Raw genomic sequence first — 20,731 nt, 5'->3', positions numbered from 1 at the left:
AATTTCCTTCCAACGTTAGAGACTGAGTGTCCCCTGTATCCAGGAATCATACAATGGATTGGCTCACATTTTGGGATAAGTAGGGCCAAAATCTTTGATGAGACAAAACTCCAGATACTTGTTGGAAGTTTATCCAGTTCAGGTGCACAATACCATGTCCTCCAAGGCATCAGTTTCTATAGTGAGAGCTGTTCTGCACCTGACATTGGGGCATCCTTTGAGGGATTATTCATATCAAGCTTAATTAGGCCAGCCGACATCCGCGCAACGTTTAGCACTCAGGTCTGGAATAGCTTATTCTTTTGCAGTGAGAACATACTGGTCACTAGGGTTTTTCCTTTTGGGCTGGAAGGAGACTTCTTAACACCTTTCTTTTCTGGGTGGGGGCCTTTCCTAACGATATTGCTCTGCTTATCTTTTCAATGCTCACAAGATTGGAACGGATGTGTCTGAGTTTGCAGGCATTTGGATGAGACCGTAGTTGTCTGCTGTGACAGCTGCGTCCCTAGCTGTGAGGATTTTCTGCTTCTCCAAGTACATTCATAGGTTGGTGGGCGGGCAATTCTTGATTTCCTCCAATAACACCAACTCGCGCGACTTCCTTATAGGTACATGGGATTCTCTGAGATCTGATCCATTGGTTGAATGTGATTTGCAGTTCAAACTAATATAGGTTTGGGTGGGCTTCTTATAAGTGTATTGGAATTGCTGACAATAGGTCTCCAGGACTAAACCTTAAGCACTTAGGATGGAAGCCTTTGTCTGCTTATAATTAATGGACACATCAAGAGTCAGCAGGGCTCTTCCTGATAGCTGCCCTTGAATTACAAATGTCCAGATCTCTGATGGCCATTTGAACTGTCTTGCTATTTTTTAGAAAGTGTCAAAAACTGACTCCACATCATGTTCAAATTTGGGAATAAATTTCACACACAGAAAGAAGATTAGAGTTAGATAGGGGCTGCTACTGGATAAAGAGGGGTTTTCCTTGCAGTTTCTAGCTGTCTGCTCTCTCTATCACTTTGAGCTGTTTACTTATAAATTTAAAAGTTGGAATTCCCTTTCTCTTTCTTGCTCCCTCGCTTTCTCTTTTTCTCTTTCTCCTTATCTCCCTTTCTTTCTCCTGAAATTCTCCTTGCGATCTGAGATTTTTTTCAGCTCGAAATTGTCTCGGGGACGGGACTCAGAGTCATGGCTGAACTCCACATCTAACTGTTCTAACAGTAATGTGAGATCCAAATGTTCTACCAAAAACTGGATCAGTTCACTTCTTCAGGCAGCATGGTGGCACAGTGGTTAGCCCTGCTGCCTCATAATGCCAGGAACCCAGGTTCAATTCCCAACTTGGGCTACTGTCTGTGCGGAGTCTGTGTCTGCGTAGATTTCCACCAGGTGCTCCGGTTTCCTCCCACCATCCAAAAGATGTGCTGGTTAGGTGCTTTGGCCTTGCTAAATACTCCCTCAGTATACCCAAACCGGTGCCAGTGTGCAATGGCTAGGGGATTTTCACAGTATTTTCATTGCAATGTTAATGTCAGCCTGCTTGTGACCCTAATAAATAAACTTTAAACTTTCCTAAACAATTGTGACTGAACCTCCCTAGAACTGTACCTTGCTAGCTACAGCTCTCAGTTGCATTGTACAGTAAGAAGTCTCACAACACCAGGTTAAACAGGTTTATTTAGTATCATGAGCTTTTGGAGCGCTGTTCCTTCATCAGGTGAGTGCAGCGCTCTGAAAGCTCGTGATACCAAATAAACCGTTGGACTTTAACCTGGTGTTGTGAGACTTCCTACTGTGCCTACATCAGTCCAACATCAGCATCTCCACTTCAGTTGCATCGTATGGAAGGCTGCCAAGGTTGCATTGTTCAAATTTCCTTCCTTGATCCACATTTGGGCATCAAAAGTTGCCATTTTCTTAGTGTTAGGGAAAAGGAATTTGCTATGATAAGTTACTTGTGTTTTAAAATTTGTTCCAGCCTTGCAGTTTTCCAACTTAGACTCTTATCAGAATTGGCTCATCTCAAAATTGGATCTGGTCAAGGTCAATTGGGATACCTTGACGAGGCCCCAATTCTGTAACGGATAGAAGGGAATTTAATTTAAACAGTCCTGATTTCTTCTCTCTCTGCCCATCTGTAAACAGAAAGGTTAAAGGTTAACGTTTGTTTATTGGTATTATGCTTACATTAACACTGCAATGAAGTTACTGTGAAAATCCCCTAGTCTAGAAAGGTTGATTTCCCCCTTTATAGGCATCACATGTTTCTCAATCCCTCAGTTTTGGTGAGATCTGAAATCTATTAATAACCCCACAGCAAACTTGAGATAAGATAAGTTTTGAAGATTACTTTATCTGTACACACTCAAACACAGGAGAGAGGATCAGTTTTGGGGTGAGGAGCAAGCGATTCAGAGGGAATTTGAGAAAAAAATATTTTCATGCAGAGGTTGGTGGAAATCTGGAATGCACTATCAGTGAAGGTAATGGAGGCCAGAAACCTTATAAACTTTAAAAAATATTTGGATGAGCACTTGAAGCATCATAACTTTCAGGGGTATAGGACAAGTACAGGGAAATGAGATTAGCGTGACTTTAGTGGTAGTTATTGTTTGGCTAAATGGCCTTTTCTGCGCTGTATAATGCTGTGACAATGAAATAGGCACATAGAGATGGAGTAGCCTAATAGGTGATGTACAGAGGTTCCAGTAGAAACAGTGTAGAGTTGGGCGAAGCATTCAAACCTGACAGGGCCCCTTTCCTGTGCTGCTGCTTGGCAGATGGAAGATGGCAAGTTGATTTTCAGTACAACTAGACTGTAAAACTGGTCTAGTTCTTCCAACTATTGGGGGATGAGTGGCAGGGGGAAGTGTCACGTGACCACTCCACTTTGGCTTTGCGAAAAGATGTACATTCCTTTTTCTGGGTTAATGTTCTAACCATTAAAAACTTGAAAGGAATATTGCAGAGCTATTTGTCCTAGCAGACTAGTAATCTCCAGCGGCCAGGCCTGGCTTATGAAGTGTAGATGGACTTTGTAAAATTTTGTCTGAATTTGGTCTCCACGACCCACAGGGGTCATTACTTTCCTCGATATTGTTCAAAGGTCACCACCAGACATAGCTTCAATAATTTTAAAAACATCGTTGTCCATTTTTTAAATTTTAGGAATTAACCATGATATGTATGTTATTAAATACAGTCTTAGCCTTGTTACATGAGGCAATATGCATTAGTAATATGAGGTCACACTTCCAATTCTTTCTGCACTCTTCCTTTACAATTGTATACAGCCAACAACTATAGAATCAGGGAGATAGATTTTGAAGGGGAATAATTCTTGTGCATTATAAGATTTAAGATGCGAATTGAGTTTGATGCATCAAAGCTCCTGCTCCAGGTATTTATGTTTTTGATTTTGTTCCTTGGAAGATGGACAAGATCATCCTAACGCAGCCCCCCCTTGATCAGAATTTTGTTCGTTTTTACAAAAGGGAGAAATCATAATATGCAAAGTATGAATAAAATCACCGAAAATGTATTAAAGTTTATTTATTAGTCACAAGGTATTAGTGGGGTGGCATAGTGGTTAGCATTGCTGCCCCACAGCTCCAGGAATCCAGGTTTGATTCCTGACTTGGGTCACTGTCTCTGTGGAGTTTGCACATTCTCCCTGAGTCCGCGTGGATTTCCTCCGGGTGCTCTGGTTTCCTCCCACAGTCCAAAGATGTGCAGAACCGTGCTGCCCCATTGTTAGAAAGCAGGAACAACCATAGCTGAAAGGGTTAGGTGCATTGGCCATGCCAAATTGCCCCCTAGTGTCCCGGGATGTGTAGGTTAGAGGGATTAATGGGGTAAATGTTTAGGGTTGTGGGGATAGGGCCTGGGACGGGAGTGTTGTCAGTGCAGAGCTTGTACTCGTTAGAGTTTAGAAGAATGAGGGGAGCTCTCATTGAGACGTATAAGATGATGAATGGGATGGATAGGATAGAGGTGGAGAGACTCTTCCCACTCAAAGGACAGTAGGACTAGGGGGCACAGCCTCAAGATAAAGGGGGGGTGGTTTAGAACGGAGTTGAGGAGGAACTTCTTCACTCAAAGGGTGGTGAATCTCTGGAATTCTCTGCCCGTTGAGGTGGTGGAGGTTGCCTCGCTAAATATTTTTAAGACGTGGGTTGATGGGTTTTTGATAAGCGAGGGGATTAAGGGTTATGGGGAGAGGGTGGGAATGTGGAACTGAGCCACGACAGATCAGCCATGATCTTATTGAATGGCGGGGCAGGCTTGAAGGGCTAGGTGGCCTATTCCTGCTCCTACTTCTTATGTTCTTATGTTACTAGTCTGCTAGGACAAATAGCCCTGCAATATTCCTTTCAAATTTTTAATGGTTAGAACATTAACCCAGAAAAAGGAATATACACACTTTTGCAAAGCCAAAGTGGAGTGGTCACATGACATTTCCCCCTGCCACCCATCCCCCAATAGTTGGAAGAACCAGACCAGTTTTACAGTCTAGTTGTACTGAAAATCGGCCTGCCAATTTCCATCTGCCAAGCAGCAGCACAGGAAAGGGGCCTTGTCAGGTTTGAATGCTTGGCCCAACTCTACACTGTTTCTACTGGAACCTCTGTACATCACCTATTAGACTACTCCATCTCTATGCGCCTATTTCATTGTCACAGTGTTATACAGTGCAGAAAAGGCCATTTAGCCCATTGAGTCTGCATCGACAATAACTACCACTAAAGTCCCGCGAATCCCATTTTCCTGCACTTGTCCCATATCCCTGAATGTTATGGTGTTTCAAGTGCTCATCCAAATATTTTTTGAAGTTTATAAGGTTTCTGAATCTCCTGCTCCTCACCCCAAAACTACGCCCCTTTTTTTCTGCACTGTAAGGTTTCTGTGATTTCTATGACAAGTAGGCTTACATTCACACTGCAGTGAAGTTACTGTGAAAAGCCCCAGGTCACCACATTCCGGTGCCTATTCGGGTACGCTAAGGGAGAACTTAGCATGGCTAATGCATCTAACCTGCATGTCTTTGGACTGTGGGAGGAAACTGGAGCACCCGGAGGAAACCCACGGAGACACAGGGAGAACATGCAAATTCCACACAGACAGTGAAGCAAGCCGGGAATCGAACCGAGGTCCCTGGCGCTGTGAAGCAGCAGTGCTAACCACTGTGCCACTGTGCTGCCCTGTTGTTAGAAAGCGGGAATAACCAGTTATAATCCGATAACATATGCTGGATCTTTACTTCCCAAACTGTAGCCTGTTTAAAAATTGATGAATTTCAAGTTAGCAGGGTCAGGCTTTTTGTAAACCTTGCTGATTTAACAACTTGTGCACCATTTCTGTTTTTCTCAGCAGTATTTAATGTCACAACATCCTGACTAAATGAGACAGTTGAGAGATCTAATCTGATGTATTACGTATAGCAGCACAACATAAAATGCCCACACAAAATACTTACCCGTATTTCAGTGTGATGTCCTGGAAGACCTAGTAGCAGACTTTTCTTTCTTGCAAATTAAGTAAGCATTATTTATTGGAATTTCTGAATTTATTATGGTGAAATCGAATTGGAGAACTAAAGTTCATTTGATTTATACCATGCTTAAATAAAACATCAGTCCATGTGGTGACTAAATACTGTGCTTTTTCCCAGCGTATTTTCTCTTATTTAGCAGGGTTTAAACCAAGTTCTTGTAACTGGTGAGGAATGTCTGATTTGCAAAGGCCTTTATGTTTAATTAACATTGGCCATTTCTGTTCCTATCTTTCCCTGTGATTACCGACTCTCTTTTGACAAAATATTTAAGGTAACAATTAGGGAAGTTCTCCTACGAAGTTGAGCACAAAATGTGGTCCAAGTTCATGGAATCGTAGAATCCTACGGTGCAGAAGGAGGCGATTTGGCCCATCGAGTCTGCACCGACCACAATCCCACCCAGGCCCTATCCCCGTAACCCCATACTTTTACCCTAGCTAGTCCCCCTAACACTAAGGGGCAATTTAGCACAGCTAATCCACCTAACCCGCACATCTTTGGAATGTGGAAGGAAACCGGAGCACCCGGAGGAATCCCATGCAGACACGGGGAGAATGTGCTAACTCCACAGTGACCTAAGCTGGGAATTGAACCCAGGTCCCTGGCGCTGTGAGGCAGCAGTGCTAGCCACTGTGCCGTCCACACGGTGGCACTATGGTTAGTTAAACAGACATTTTGGAATATCAGTACCTTACACACCTGCAGAGGTAGCAAAGAAAGGTATTGATGAGGAGGTATTGATGACACTTCCTTTAATTTACCCCTCAGTTGTTCATGCTACATGACATAGAAATCCCCAATTACAGGCAAAATCGAGCATGTAACCCCCAAAAAAATGAAGCTTATGTGGTCTGTTACCTTGACTATGCTGTTATTTGTCTATAGGCTCTCCAACCATGCCATGGTTGTTGATATGATCATGCCATCTTCTTCTATTTTCATTCCTCTACTGTCCAGCTCCATGAGACTGCCTTAACATGATTCCACTTCTACCTGTTCAGATGCAGTGAGAACATCTCCAGTAATGGTGGCATTCTGGGGAGGCAATGGTCTATTGGTATTATCGCTAGACTGTTAATTCAGAATCTTAGCTAATGTTCTGGGGATCCGGGTTCGAATCCTGCCATGGCAGATGGTGGAATTTGAATTGAATTTTTTAAAAATCTGGAATTAATCTACTGACAACCATTGTTGATTGTTGGAAAACGCCATCTGATTCACTAATGTCCTTTAGGGAAGGAAATGCTGACCAGGTCTGACCTACATGTGACTTCAGAGCCACAGCAATGTGGTTGATTCTCAACTACCCTCAGGCAACTAGGGATGGGCAGCCAGCGACGCCCATGTATGAATTAAAAAAAAGTGGCATCTCTTTCTGCCCCAACACAATTTCCAAGAATCTGTCTCTAGTTTGCTCCATTTTTTTCATCTCCATTGTGCCCCTTAATGAAGTTATGCACAAGCATGTGTTCAGCTTCCACATGTTAGCTGGTGCCACCCAGCATCTTTCAGCTTCAACTCAGTGCATTTGACACTGCCTCCACCCTTTGCCTCCAACATCACGTCTGAACCAGATTGCACAAAATTTGCTGTACTTCATACTGAGCTTCAAACTCTACATTTCACCACCAGCGTCTCCGACTCCAATTTCTGCAGTGTTACCCAGCTGTCTGCCCCTACCTTAGTCTTGCTGCTGCTAAAATCTTGGCACACACTTCTGTTACCATTTGACTTGATTTTTCCAGTGGCCCTCTTTGCAGGCCTCCTACCTCTCATCATTTGGAAATCCAGCTTATCACAAGATGGGGTTAAAATGGCAGAATTTTGTCCTTGTAACTCCTTTCAGCTCCGCAGCTTTTTAAAACACAGCATTGATACTGAAGATGAGGTCTGCTTTGATTTATTGATCTAAGCTTTAACTTGAGCTGCCTTGTCTTTTGCATCACATCCCCCTGAAACAATATACTGGTTATGTCAGGTGCTATCAAATTGCAATCTGACACAAGAACCTTGCACTGTACTGCAAGACACAAACACGTTTGGGCTTTGAACTGGCTATTGACATGGGTTTGATTTAAATCTATTTGCTTTGCAATTGGTTTAAAATCATCATCTGGAGCTTGACAATTTATACGAAGCTTGAATAATTGCAGCAAATTAAATGGCATAATTTACGTGTTACCTCATGATGCAAAGCAGGAAAAAATATTACAACCCCCAACCACCACCACCACCACCCTGGTTGTATCTGAATGTTTAAGGCAGTATAAAAGGCTTTTTTTTTTCATTTTTCTTTTCTCAGCACACTACAAAACAGCACATGTTAAATATTTATAAACTTTGGTTTTCTTTATTAGGAGATAAATTACACCAACTTCACACAGAGAAAACATACTTTGATTTTCCTGGTCATTTTCCTGGGGATCCCTCAGCCCTGGCCCTCGGAAACTAGGCTATGGAGCAGATGCATTTGGGCCTCCAGGACAGGCAGAGCCAGGCGATGTTGGAGCTTCTGGAGCTCAGTCCAGCTATCCTGGCACCCCATGGAGTGTCCCCGGGGCCTTTGGACACACCAAGGGAGGAGGAAGGGCTTGAGCCCGTGCAGGGGCCTTCCACCCAGGAGACTCTAGATGTCCCCAGAGCTTCTGATTCCCCGCTTTCTCACACCGGGGCATTTCAGGATGGCACCGAAACATCACAGCTGGCACCTCCACCTCCGATGTGTATCTGGGGTAGCACCTACATGAAGCAGTAGGCCACACAAAGTTAGAAAATTGTAGGGTCACCTAAGAAGGCCACCAGTAGTCAGGGTTAGGTTTTGGTCAATGTTAAGAGCACAATTAAATGTTTTTTGCATTTCACAGCTGTGACTAATCTGTCTCTGATTCTCCCTCCACAGAGTTGAGTATACCCCAGTCTCGTGCATCGAGACGCAGACTGCTGTGCCGCGCAATACCCACCCCACAACCAAACGCCCTAGACCACCTGCACTACTTTCTCCAGCATCCACTGGACCCTTGGACAGACACCACCCCATGTCATGCCTCACTCCCTCCCCGGTCGTGCTCCCAACCCACTGCCCGACCCTTACTGCTACGTGGGCCCAGGAGCCAATACGCATTCGGAGAACAAGATGGGTTCCCGTTCATTGCAGAGTATATGCAATATGAGTATTTTTGTTAACCAGAGCACCCTTGCTTGGAACATCAGCTACCTGAACTGATGAGTCCTCAAGCAGCACATGGTGCACTCCTCCACATCCCTTCCCCACCCCCTCCCCCAAAACCCCAGCCCTCAGTCCAGTGACTCACCACAGCCCACGGCCAGAACAATGGAACTAATGGACAACACCCCACCCCACAAATACTATATGGAACATCCCTGGGTCTGGGGACAGCACTTCCAACTCTCCAGGGAGTTCCCCACAAATAACAGAAAGTTTCCAGGCCCTGCCTCCAACCTCCCCTGCAGCCTGCGAGCTGCAGCTCCATAACACTTACTTACTTAGTTCTGTTCAACACTGCCACGCTAGGTCCTGACTTTTATACAGCCGTTGTAAACCCTGCCAGCGTGATGTCACACCAGAGTGGGGGGAGAAGCTAGCTGGGGGGGTTGGAGATTCTAGTTGCGCACCCACTAATTAGATGTTAAGGTATGTAAACGCATGCTAATTTCCGTTACGATGATTTTCAGCGTGGATCCGTCGATGCCAAAAAACTTAGGTTGGGAGATGCGCAGAAGCCTGAACGTGTGAATTGGCTGCTGCTCAGGTCTCCTGGCCCGCTGCGCTACAAAATCAAAACAGCGGGATGGGAGAATCAGAAATGCAGAACAGAGAGTTGTTCTGGTTTGGGAGTTGGCTCTCAAGAATCATTGTAGCTTGGTGTAGGGAGATTGGATCTTGATGAAATCGAGGGGCAGTGCCAGCCCAGTGAAGCTCGCTGGCTGTTAAAGAGCTGAAATTGCACCAGTAAGTAGAGACTGGAGTGCAGACTTGGAAATCCAGGGGAGCAGAGTCTCAGGAAATGGGTTTCAACCCATGGGAGGTGTGTAGTTTGTTGGGGCAGTCTGAGTTGGAGCAGTTTTGAGGGTTTTCAGAGGCTTAATCTTTGACAGTGATAAGTTTGGAGTTGCTCATGAGGGAGATGGAACTTCATCGAGATTGGTTGGCTCAGTTTACTGGTGTCATGGGGTGGTTGCTGAGCAATCTGTGGATCTGTCTTGGTTGCATCTGTTATGTTGTGCTATATTTGACTACAGTTTGACTGTTAATTCCTGAATGTTAATATAAGATAGATATTGTAAATTCTTTTTGACCTTGTATTGCAAAATTATATAATGGATCTCACCAAAGATCTGGGGGTTGGGTCTTGGATCATAGCACCATCTGAGCAGTCCTCTGACACTTTTACCAAAGTCCTCTCCCTGTATTTTTAGTTTAGTCACGTAGCTCTGCTATACAGGCCTATGTCTATTAACCTGGACAGGCAACACCATAGACCTCTATATTTCTGGCCCTCATGGTTTCTTCAGTGGTGTCAGTGGGGAACTCTGCACAGACCACAGAGCTGCTTACCTCAGGGGAATCAGTTTAAGTCAGTTTAGCACGACTCCCCTATGGTTGTTTGCGTTTTTAAAGAAGTGAAATATTAGAATTGATTCATTTGTAATTAATATTGATGGAACAAAAATAAAATGTTCAAATCTTCAGCATTTCTTGAACTAATTATTTAAAACTCCATTTAAATTGTCTTTCAAAATCACAATTCTTATTTTGAACAGGAACTTTTAATGACTGTTGTTTAATTCAGTGCCAGGTTGTGATATGTATTCATTTGCAATTTACATGGATAAGATGAGCAGTTTGTACCATTTGTTTAGTGTTCTAAATCCACCAGGGATTGAAGACAAATATTTTATTTTAGCCTTGGGCTAGATTCTGAAGCATGATTGGTTAAAACAAAGCCACATGTGGTCAAATGGTTTCCCACTGATTCACTACAAAGAGGAAACATCACTAAGAAATGGAACAATGTTCCATATTGTCTGCTGATCCCGCTGAATGTTAAAGTACTCACATAGAGGAATAACATTCCTTAAGCAGCACATTACTTGGCAAAATCACTAATTTTGTAATTCTGTCACTTGCAATCCGACAATTGAAAACAAATTTCTGTGATACGTAGGCATACGTATAGACAAATGTATATGCAGATATTTAGTTTTTTTAGCTTGCTAACTGCTGCTTTTGCAAAGCAACCAGACATTATAAGCTGAGTTTATCGATTAATTGCAACCAAACAAGATCTCGCAATCTTCATTTTTTCCATTTACATTTGTTATCATGTCTGCTGTTGTTGGTTAGCACTTATCTGTTCATCGTAAATTGAATTTTTATTGTTTTATACACTTCATATTGATTTTAAAGGTCTCAGCTGCTTTTTATTTCCCTTTCCCTATTTAAAGAATGTTTCTTCTCTTCCAGCTGGATTACAGATGATCATGTTGCCTGGCGATTTGGCATGTAAGTATGGCTGATTTAACTCTGAGCTCATAATACGTTTCAGGTCATCAACGTTCTCTTTTCATCTAAAATGTGGAACTAAAAAAATCTAATAAGACAAGTTCAGCTCTGCTCTTAATGTACTCCGATTCCTCTTGATAACAAATATCATTATGTGATTTTCCATTCTTGTAGTTACACTCTTGTACGTCATTGTTTATCCATGTGGAAGTAATGCTTTGATATCTGAGTTTAGTGAAATAGTTTCCTCCAAGTGACAACACCTCTTAAATCCCAACTTGTAATCAATGTATATTCTCTATTCTGTAGGCTTCCTCTCAGAGTGATTTTGAGAGAGGTTTAAGCTGTGCAGGAAATATATCAATGCATTATATGTTGAAAACAAGTGTTTTCAAGATTCCAAAGGTATTAAACCAATATGAGTTGCTAAAACCCACCTGGAATTTACTAAAATCTTGCAGCATGTCAATGGCTGTGTCATAATGCTTTTTCCTAGCACAAAGCTCCAAAGTGACTGAAACCAATTTGTAAATGGATTGTATATTCATGAGTCCCAGGAAGAAATGCCAAAAGGAGAACCCAGGCTCTGTATGAATTTTTTAAACCTTCCAGGATGATGAACACCCTCTGCACTTACCAGAAGCATCTGAAATAGTCTGATCGGGACACCATTTTCTGTATCAAGCATGATATGGCTCTACAAAAGATTCTCCCTGTGAAACTGACTGCATCCCAAAGACTACAAAATGATCATATATATAATCCACTGCTATATCATTCTACCTAGAAATTGCTATCCAAACAGCCATTGCTTGTAATTATTTTAATGGATAAAAATACTGCATAGCTAGTTACCACAGAGAACTCAGTCATTATACTTTCATCGTTGTATTTATTCTCAGCATTGTGCTTTATTTCCTCATGCCCTATTTTAAGCTTCTTCATAGCATCCTCCTAATATCAGGGGTGACAGACTGGCTGGTTGCTGCTGCAGAAGTCGCTTCTCGTGGAGCACTTGTGGCAGGCTTCTCACTGAAAAATCATATGCTGATGATTAGCTTTTAACAGCCCTTCCATCATTATTCGCTGGCCCTCTGAGAGAATTTTTTTTAATGAAAACTCTGAATACATAGGAGTGTAAGAGTACCATTTCTCTGCTTTCAAAACTGTGTGGCGACTAGGGGAATTTCACATAACTTCATTGCAGTGTTAATGTAAGCCTTACTTGTGACTTGTTATTTAAAAAAATAGTGGTTAGCGCTGCTGCCTCACAGTGCCAGGGACCCTGGATTCAGTTCCAACCTCGGGTCACTGTCTGTGCGGAGTCTGCACATTCTCCCCTTGTCTACATGGGTTTCCTTTGGGTGCTTCACTTTCCTCCCACAGTGCAAAGGTGTGCAGATTAGGTTGACTGGCCATGTTAAATTGCCCCTTAGTGTCAGGGAGGCCAGCAGAATCAAATCGTGATGTTAGGGGGATAGGGCCTGGGCGGGATTGTGGTCGGTGCAGACTTGATAGGCCAAACAGCACCCCCCTCCCCGCATTGTAGGGGTTGTATCGTATGAATTTATTCTTGCCGTCATTTTCTTCCTCATTGATATGTCCCTCGATTGCATCGCATCTCTCTTCCACTTCCTTAGCTCCACAAGAACCTTTGTGCCAACTTCTTAACCTCTACCCCTACCCATACCTCTCAATGTATTCTTTAAAAAAACATCTTTTCAAAGTAGCTTTTGGTCACGACTTCTCAATGTCTTACCCAGGCTCGTTGTCTGCTTCTACACTCGTTATTAGTTATTTTATTGTCTATCACCTTTCTAAAGCATGTTTTCTACATTACTGAGCATGTGAGTTATTATTAAAATGAGCTATGTACTTATGATTTGTTATAACAGTGTAGAGATTAGTTGCTCTGGCAAAGACCTGTTTGTTTTAAGAGCAATTGAATGTCTCTGCACTAAGGAAATTGTGCTGTATATCTTGAAAGAGATTTAAAACTTGCATTTATTTATTTTTTGCAGATGGTACATTCCATTGTTTGTCCTCATCTTTCTGATGATGTCCTGCTATCTTCACATTTTTTATGTAGCTAAACAGAGGGTAAGGATCCAGATTTGAAATTCCTGAAATATAATAAATTCTTGCAAAAAATCAATCCCCAACTTATACGTTTGTTTCTCTTTGAGTTTATTTTCTTCTATTTAGGGAACAAGTATAGTAATCATTCTTCATGCTGGTGATTTTTTAAAATGACGGATGGTAAAGCTATCAATCATGTTAAATATCTCTCCCGAGTGCCTGTTATGTTAATAATATGGTTATTATCTGTAACTATTTACTTCTGTTGCTTATTACTTTCTGGGATAACTTGCGGATTGCATCAGCTTCATGTGCATTTTCTATATGCACAATGTAAAATTGTGTTAATACTGCAATCAGTGGATAGGCCAGTAATTAAGAATAGATTGATTAAAATGTTTGATTAAAAGCTGGGCATAGGTTAGTCTGGGTGAAATAAAGGAGGAAGTAATTTGCATTTACATGGCACCTTATTATTTCTCCTAGTAATGCCCCTGAGAGCTAGCTATTGAACAAATAGCTTTGAATGTCAGTTAATATTTAAATATGCAGCATGTAGCTTTTCCAGTGCTCTGTTTTTAACACACCTGAAGATGTGATGGGTCTGTGAATCACTTCATTATTTTATTTTTAAATGACAGAATGCAACTGCAATGCACCATTTTCTTACACTTTTGGCTTTTCTGACCTTGTGATGGATTTGTTCTTGGGGCAGCACGGTGGTACAGTGGTTAGCATTGCTGCCCCACAGCGTCAGGGACCCGGTTTCAATTCTGGCTTTGGGTGACTGTATGAGTGGAGTTTGCACATTTTCCCTGTGTCTCCGTGGGTTTCCTTCGGGTGCCCCAGTGTTCTCCCACAGTCCAAAGAAGCGCAGGTTAGGTGGATTGGCCGTGCTAGATAGTCAAGTACCCCAAGGTGTGAAAATTAGGGTGATTGGTGGGGTAAATATATGCAGTACAGGGATAGGGCCTAGGTGTATCATACTTGGTTGGACAGTTGTTGCAGATACAATGGGTTGAATGGCTTCCTTCTGCCCTGTAGGGATTCTATGATTTTGTTCTATGATTCTAAGATATTTAGAGCATTAGTGTACAAAATAGGAGCAGCAGTAGATCATGCTCTCCCCCTCAGGCCTGCGGCAATGTTCAGTAAGATCATGCTGATCTTCAGCCTCAATTTGCTGTGTCCCTAAGTAGTTGATCCCCTAGGTGTCCAAAGGTTTATATATTTCAGCCTTAAATGTGGTTGATGATTGAGCATTCGCAGCCCTCTGAGGTAGAGAATTTCAAATATTCACAGCACTGCAAGTGAAGAAATTTCTTCTCATCTCAGTCCCAAATGGCCAACCCATTATCCTGAGACTATTCTCCCGAGTTCTTGGAAAGGTGCCTCTTAGCATCTACCTTGACAAACCTCTCAAAGTCGTTATGTTTCAGTGAGGCCACCTCTCAATCTTACAAACTCTAAAAAGTATGGGCCCATTTTACTCAAACTTTCCCCATTCCTCTCACCCCAGGAATCAATTTAGTGACTGGTCACTGCATTCCCCTAAGATAAGTATATCCTGCCTTTGATATGGAGACTAAAGCCATACACAATACTTAATGTGGAGTCTCATCAAAACTCTGCACAACTGCAGCAAGACTTTCTTCCTCCTATGCTCCAATTCACTGACAAAAGAAGTCAACATAACCATTTGCCTTCCTAATTGCTTTCTATGTTACGTTATGTATAAGGACACTCAACTGTTCCGGACACTAAAGTTAAATGGTTTCTCACTATTCAAAAAATATTGTGTTTTCTTCCTAGTAAAATGAATGACTTCACATTTTCCCAGAATTTACACCATCTGCCTCCTTCTTGCCCACTCACTGAAACTATCTACATCCCTTTGCAGGATTTTTGTGTGTTCCTCACAGCTTACTTTCCCAGCAAACTTGGCTATATTACACTCAGTCCCTTCATCTAAGTCATTAATATATATCGTGAAACGTTGATGCCCTCACATTAATCCTTGGGACGCGCCACTAATAACAGCTTACTAACCTGGAGATGACCAATATTTTTCCCCTGTTCTCTTGTTTTCTACCCTTTCATCAATCCTCTATCCATGTTAATATATTACCCCCAACCCCACGAGCCCTTATCTTGTGCAACAGCCTTTTATGTGACATCACATTGAATGTCTTTCGAAAATCCAAATGTACAACATATACTCATTACCTACTTTGTTAATTACATCGGCAAAAAGCGCTTAGATTTGTGAAACACTATTTCCTTTTCAAAAAAGTCATGGCTGTACATAACCTAAATGATGACACTGCAATGCAGTACTGAGATAATGCTGCACCGTTGAACATGCACCTTTCATATGAAGTATTTAAACTATCTATCTGTCCTGTCAGCTGGGTGCAGAAGATCCCATGGCACTATTTTGAAGAAGAGTCTGGGAGTTATGCCAATGAGCCTGGCCAATATTTATCCCACAATCAACATTGCAAAAAGAGGGTATCTGCTGTTTGTAGATCTTGTTGTGTATGAATTGGCTGCTGTATTTTCTACATTATCAAAGTGACTATACTTCAAAAGTACTTTGTTGGCTGTAAAGTGTTTGGGATGACTTATAATCATGAAAGGCAATTTAGTTCTTTCTTTAATCATATTATGATTCTCTAAGTACCATTACCACTTAATTAATAATGGCTTCCAGTGTTTTCCAGATGACTAATGCTGGCCCCTCAGCCCAATCTATTGCCCTACAATCCACTGAGACCGCTCCTGAATGTGGGAAATTTTGGAAGATCATAGTTTGTGCATTCACTAACTCTGTACCCACTTTGTTGAGAATACTGGAGTGTAGACCATCAGATCCAGGGAATTTATCGACTTTCAATCCCATTAATTTCTTTAGTACTTTTCCTTCACTAATATTAACTATGTTCCTCGCTTCCATTAGATATTTGGTTCCCCAACATTCCAGATTTGTGTTTAGTGAAGAGACTCGTAAATATTTGATTATTTGTTAGCACATTTTATTTTAATCCAGCATGCTGAAATGGACTTCCTGTCCATCAGGGGTGAATATCCTGCCTGCAGCATTTTTATCTGGGGCCACGGGTCCACATGTCCCATAAAATCCAGCTCATGATGCATGTTTTCTGACGCCATCTAATTGTCTGCAAGTCATGCATTGTTAATTTTTTCAAGATTCTCTCTCTCTTTCTCCCCCCTCCGCCCCCATCTTCCACCTCCATTAATGCAGCCTATCAGACTGTAACTGTAGTACCATCATAATTAATCCAGTGCTGCACCAAAAATAATTGATGTCTCTGGAATAATGATTTTTTTTTCTCTAACTGTGGACAGGCACGGCTCTAATGGAAGGGGCCGGCCACTGTGCGAGTTTCCGTCATCTACAGGATCAATAAAATTAACAGTCTTGGACTGGGGAGCTCGTGCATTTTCCTGAAAGTCTTTTTGCAATAATAGATTGCCTGGGGTTGCATAAGCTGATGTCTCCTGCTGAGTCAACACTCAGACATCCTACCCACCAGTATAGCCTGCTTAACTTCCACAAAAAACCTTGCAAGATCAGTGTTTTGTTTGTGTCTACTTCAGTGTTGCCGTTTTACTGCTAACGGTATAATATCCATTTTAAGCAGTTAAGAATTTTACAAATAAAGAATAGCTCTATTACATTTTTACCGCAGATGATCCAGTGCCACGCAAGGCTGATTGAAATATGTACTAAATATTGTTTTTGTTCCAAGGATGCTTGGCTATTTTGATTTAATTATAAATACTTGTTCATTTATAGTGCATTTTGCTCTATTTGTAATGCCAGATTCTGAATCTGTAAACCCATGTTTAGCCAGATGCATGTGAAAACACAGTCAAGTTCACAGTGAAAAGTCAAGATTTTTCAGACAGAGTTAAAATAGGTAATCATTATAAACCAATTTTAAGTAAGTGCAATCACTTGACTTGTGTCTGAATAAATTTATATCTCTGTCATCTGAATGCAGAATTTGAAGATAATATAGATATTTCAAATCTTTCAGAATGTTTTTAAGATAAAAAATAATATTTAAATACGGGCATAAGACAGTGAAGTCAGTGCACATTTGATGGGCCAAATGGCCTCTTCCTGCACTGTAAAGATTCTGTAAATATTTTGAATTCTTTGATCATTGTTGTATTGTGTGAGACTTAAAGGCAAGGGCAGTGTTTTAACTACAAGCACTATTAATCAAATATAAATAGTTGTGATCGTCTATTATTTATTTGTGATCCTTATCCACATTCTTTTCTTTAGGGTAAGTGTTAACTTTGACTGAAAATTTATCAACTCTGAAATGTTTGTGTTTATTTATTTTGTTCTTTCCAAAAAAGTCCAGTTTTCCATTAGAAATGCATTAAGGTTGTGCTCTGTATGTACTTCTTAAGTAACATTGTAAGAAGATAAATTTGGTAGGCTGCATTTGAATTCTCTGAATGTAGATTTAATTGACTTTTTTGATTTGCTAAGATGTTGCAGGTTGAATTGGATAGCCTCTGAAAATGGGCATGGGAAACACGATGCATAATTATCCCACTCCAGTTGTTTGGAACATAGGCAGGATGCCAACTTTGTGCTGCTTTCTCGTTTGCATGATTGCTGCATGCCGTCAATGCTAAGTGCAATATTGAGTGGCTGCATGTCTCTATAGAGGATCCAACTTTGTGTAAGACTGTTATCACTCACAACCAACCTGTATCTCTTAATGGGGAAGTACATTCTGCCTGGAGCAGATGCTGGAACTGTGTGTGGACAAGAGTCAAATAATGAGACTACCAGGGTGAGGGTGTGCTCCAGGATTCTTACACACTGCACTGGATGCTTTGATGGAAGTGGAGAGACGTAGAGAAATATTAGAGATGTGATCTATCCACAGGGACTAGGAGGCCTCCAGACAAACTTTGCAAAGGCCAGATAGCTGTGGTAATCAATGCTTGCAATCCAACCCTGAGGACCTGAATGCAGTGCCACAAACAGTTCAACAACATCACATGTATGGTCAATGTAAATGAGTTGATCTCCAAATGTCATATTCCACCAACTACACCACTACCCTTACACATTGCCCAATGCACCACACTCCTACACCTCACTCTTAACTAATCTCTCCCGATCACAACTCATACCTGTTGTGTATGTGATGTCTGTCACCTTAAGACAGCACAGCAGAAGAGGTTACCTGACTTGAAGGACCAATGGGAACTGAGTGTAAGTGATCACCCCACAGGGTGAAATCTTCTCTCAGGCAGAGTCATTAAGTAAACCCACAGTGCGGTTAGGGAGGAAGTTCCAGGATTTTGACCCAGTGGCAGTGAAAGAACAGCAATATATTTTCAGGTCGGGATGGAGGTGGTGGCTTGGAGTGGAATTTCCAGGTGGTGATTTTCCTATGTGTCTGCTGCCCTTGTTCTTCAGTGTTGTAGTGATTGTGGGTTTGGAAGATGCTGTCTACGAGTCTTTGATGACTTTCTGCAGTGCATTCTGCAGATTGACATACTGCTGCCACTGTGCATTTGTTGCAGGAGGAAGTGAATATTTGTGAATGGGGTGCTAATCAAGTGGCTGTTTTCCTGGAAGGTGTCAAGCTTCTTGAATGTTGTTGGAGCTGCACACAGCCAGGCAAGTGGAGGGTGTTGCATCACACGCCTGACTTGTGTCTTGTAAATAGCTAGGCTTTGGAGAGCCAGAATGTAAGTTAGTTGCCATAGGATTCCTAGGCTCAGAGCTGCCCTTGTAGCCCACAGTGTTTATATTTATATAGCTAGTCCAGTTCAGTTTCTGGTCAGATATTGATAGAGGGAATTTCATTGATGGTAATGCCATTGAATGTCAAGGGACAATGTTTAGATTTTCTCTTGTTAGAGATGGTCAATTGCTATCAATAGTGTGACAGAAATGTTTCTTGCCAACCCAAGTCTGAATATTGTCCAGGTCTTGCTACATTTGAACATGGACTCTCTCAGTATCTGATGGGTCATGAATTACCACAGCTGTCTGGCCTTCGCAAAGTTTGTCTGGAGGCTTCCTAGTCCCTGTGGATAGATCACATCTCTAATATTTCTCTACGTCTCTCCACTTCCACCATCAAAGCATCCAGTGCAGTGTGTAAGAATCCTGGAGCACACCCTCGCCCAGGTGGTCTCATTATTTGACTCTTGTCCACACACAGTTCCAGCATCTGCTCCAGGCAGAATGTACTTCCCCATTAAGAGATACAGGTTGGTTGTGAGTGACAACAGTCTTACACAAAGTTGGGTCCTCTATAGAGACATGCAGCCACTCAATATTGCACTTAGCATTGACTGCATGCAGCAATCATGCAAATGAGAAAGCAGCACAAAGTTGGCATCCTGCCTATGTTCCAAACAACTGGAGTGGGATAATTATGCATTGTGTTTCCCATGCCCATTTTCAGAGGCTATCCAATTCAACCTGCAACATCTTAGCTGAACATCATGCAGTTGTGTTTAGGACACTTCCCCGAGAAAGCCTTGCTGTGATGTTCTGGACCTGAGACCTCCAGCAATCACAGCCATCTTCCTTTGTGTTAGGTCTGACTCCGACCAGGGGAGACCTTTCCCCCTGATTCCCATTGACTCCAATCTTGCTCAGACTCCTTGATGTCATACTTGGTCAAATGCTGCCTTGATTTTAAGAGCCATCACTCTCACTTCACCGCTGGAGTTCTGCTCTTTTGCCCATTTTGAACCAATGCTGAAATGAGGTCAGGAGCTAAATGATCTTGACTGAACCCAAACTGAGCGTCAATGAGCAGCTTATTACTAAGCAATTGCCTCTTGATAACACCGCTGATGACTCTTCCTGTTACTTCACTGATTATCAAGAGTTGAGTGATGGGGAGGTAATTGGCCAGTTTGGATTCATGCTGCATTTTGTGTGCAGGGCATAGGTGATTTTCCACATTGCCAGGTAAATGCAAATATTGTAATTGTACTGGAACAGCTTGGCTAGAGGAGCAGCAAGTTCTAGAGCACAAGTCTTCCATGTTATTGCTGATATATCAATAGGGCCCATCGCCTTTGCAGTAACCAGTACCTGCAGCCATTTCTTGATACCACAGGGAGTGAATTGAATTGGCTGAAAACTGGCATTTGTGATATTGGTGATCTGCAGAGAAGATGGATTGAAATGGATCATCCACTCTGCTCTTCTGGCTGAAGATTGTTGCCAGCACTTCAGCCTTTTGCACTAATATACTGGGCATCCCCATCATTGAGGATGCAGACATTTGTGGAGTCAGTGAGTTCAATTATACATCACCATTCAGGGTTGAATGTGGCAAGAATGCAGAGCTCAGATCCAATCTGCTAGTTGTGGAATCGTTTAGCTCTGCCTATCACGTGTTGCTTACACAACATGTACATGTCTGGTACATAGGTAGTCCTGAGTTGCAGCCTCACTGGGTTGACACTTCATTTTTGGGCATACCTGGTGCTGCTCCTGGTATTCCCTCCTGCACACTTCATTGAACCAGGGTTGATGATTCCTT

At 42.1% G+C, this 20,731-nt stretch overlaps 1 protein-coding gene across 3 annotated transcripts in view; it reads left to right on the top strand.

Annotated features, from left to right (window-relative positions):
* Positions 1-20,731, top strand: part of LOC145353271 (cyclic AMP receptor-like protein A) — a 206,829-nt gene that overhangs the window by 124,598 nt on the left and 61,500 nt on the right. For all 3 annotated transcript variants that reach the window (XM_080203862.1, XM_080203863.1, XM_080203861.1), the window contains 2 exons: positions 11,043-11,081; positions 13,103-13,181. In XM_080203862.1, coding sequence (XP_080059988.1) covers positions 11,043-11,081; positions 13,103-13,181 — 118 coding nt within the window. The remainder of the gene's footprint in view (positions 1-11,042; positions 11,082-13,102; positions 13,182-20,731) is intronic.

Source organism: Carcharhinus amblyrhynchos, chromosome 15 (assembly GCF_965287045.1).
Source record: "Carcharhinus amblyrhynchos chromosome 15, sCarAmb.v2.hapA, whole genome shotgun sequence".
Lineage (NCBI taxonomy): Eukaryota > Metazoa > Chordata > Chondrichthyes > Carcharhiniformes > Carcharhinidae > Carcharhinus > Carcharhinus amblyrhynchos.
This window is presented reverse-complemented; position numbering and strand designations above follow the sequence as displayed.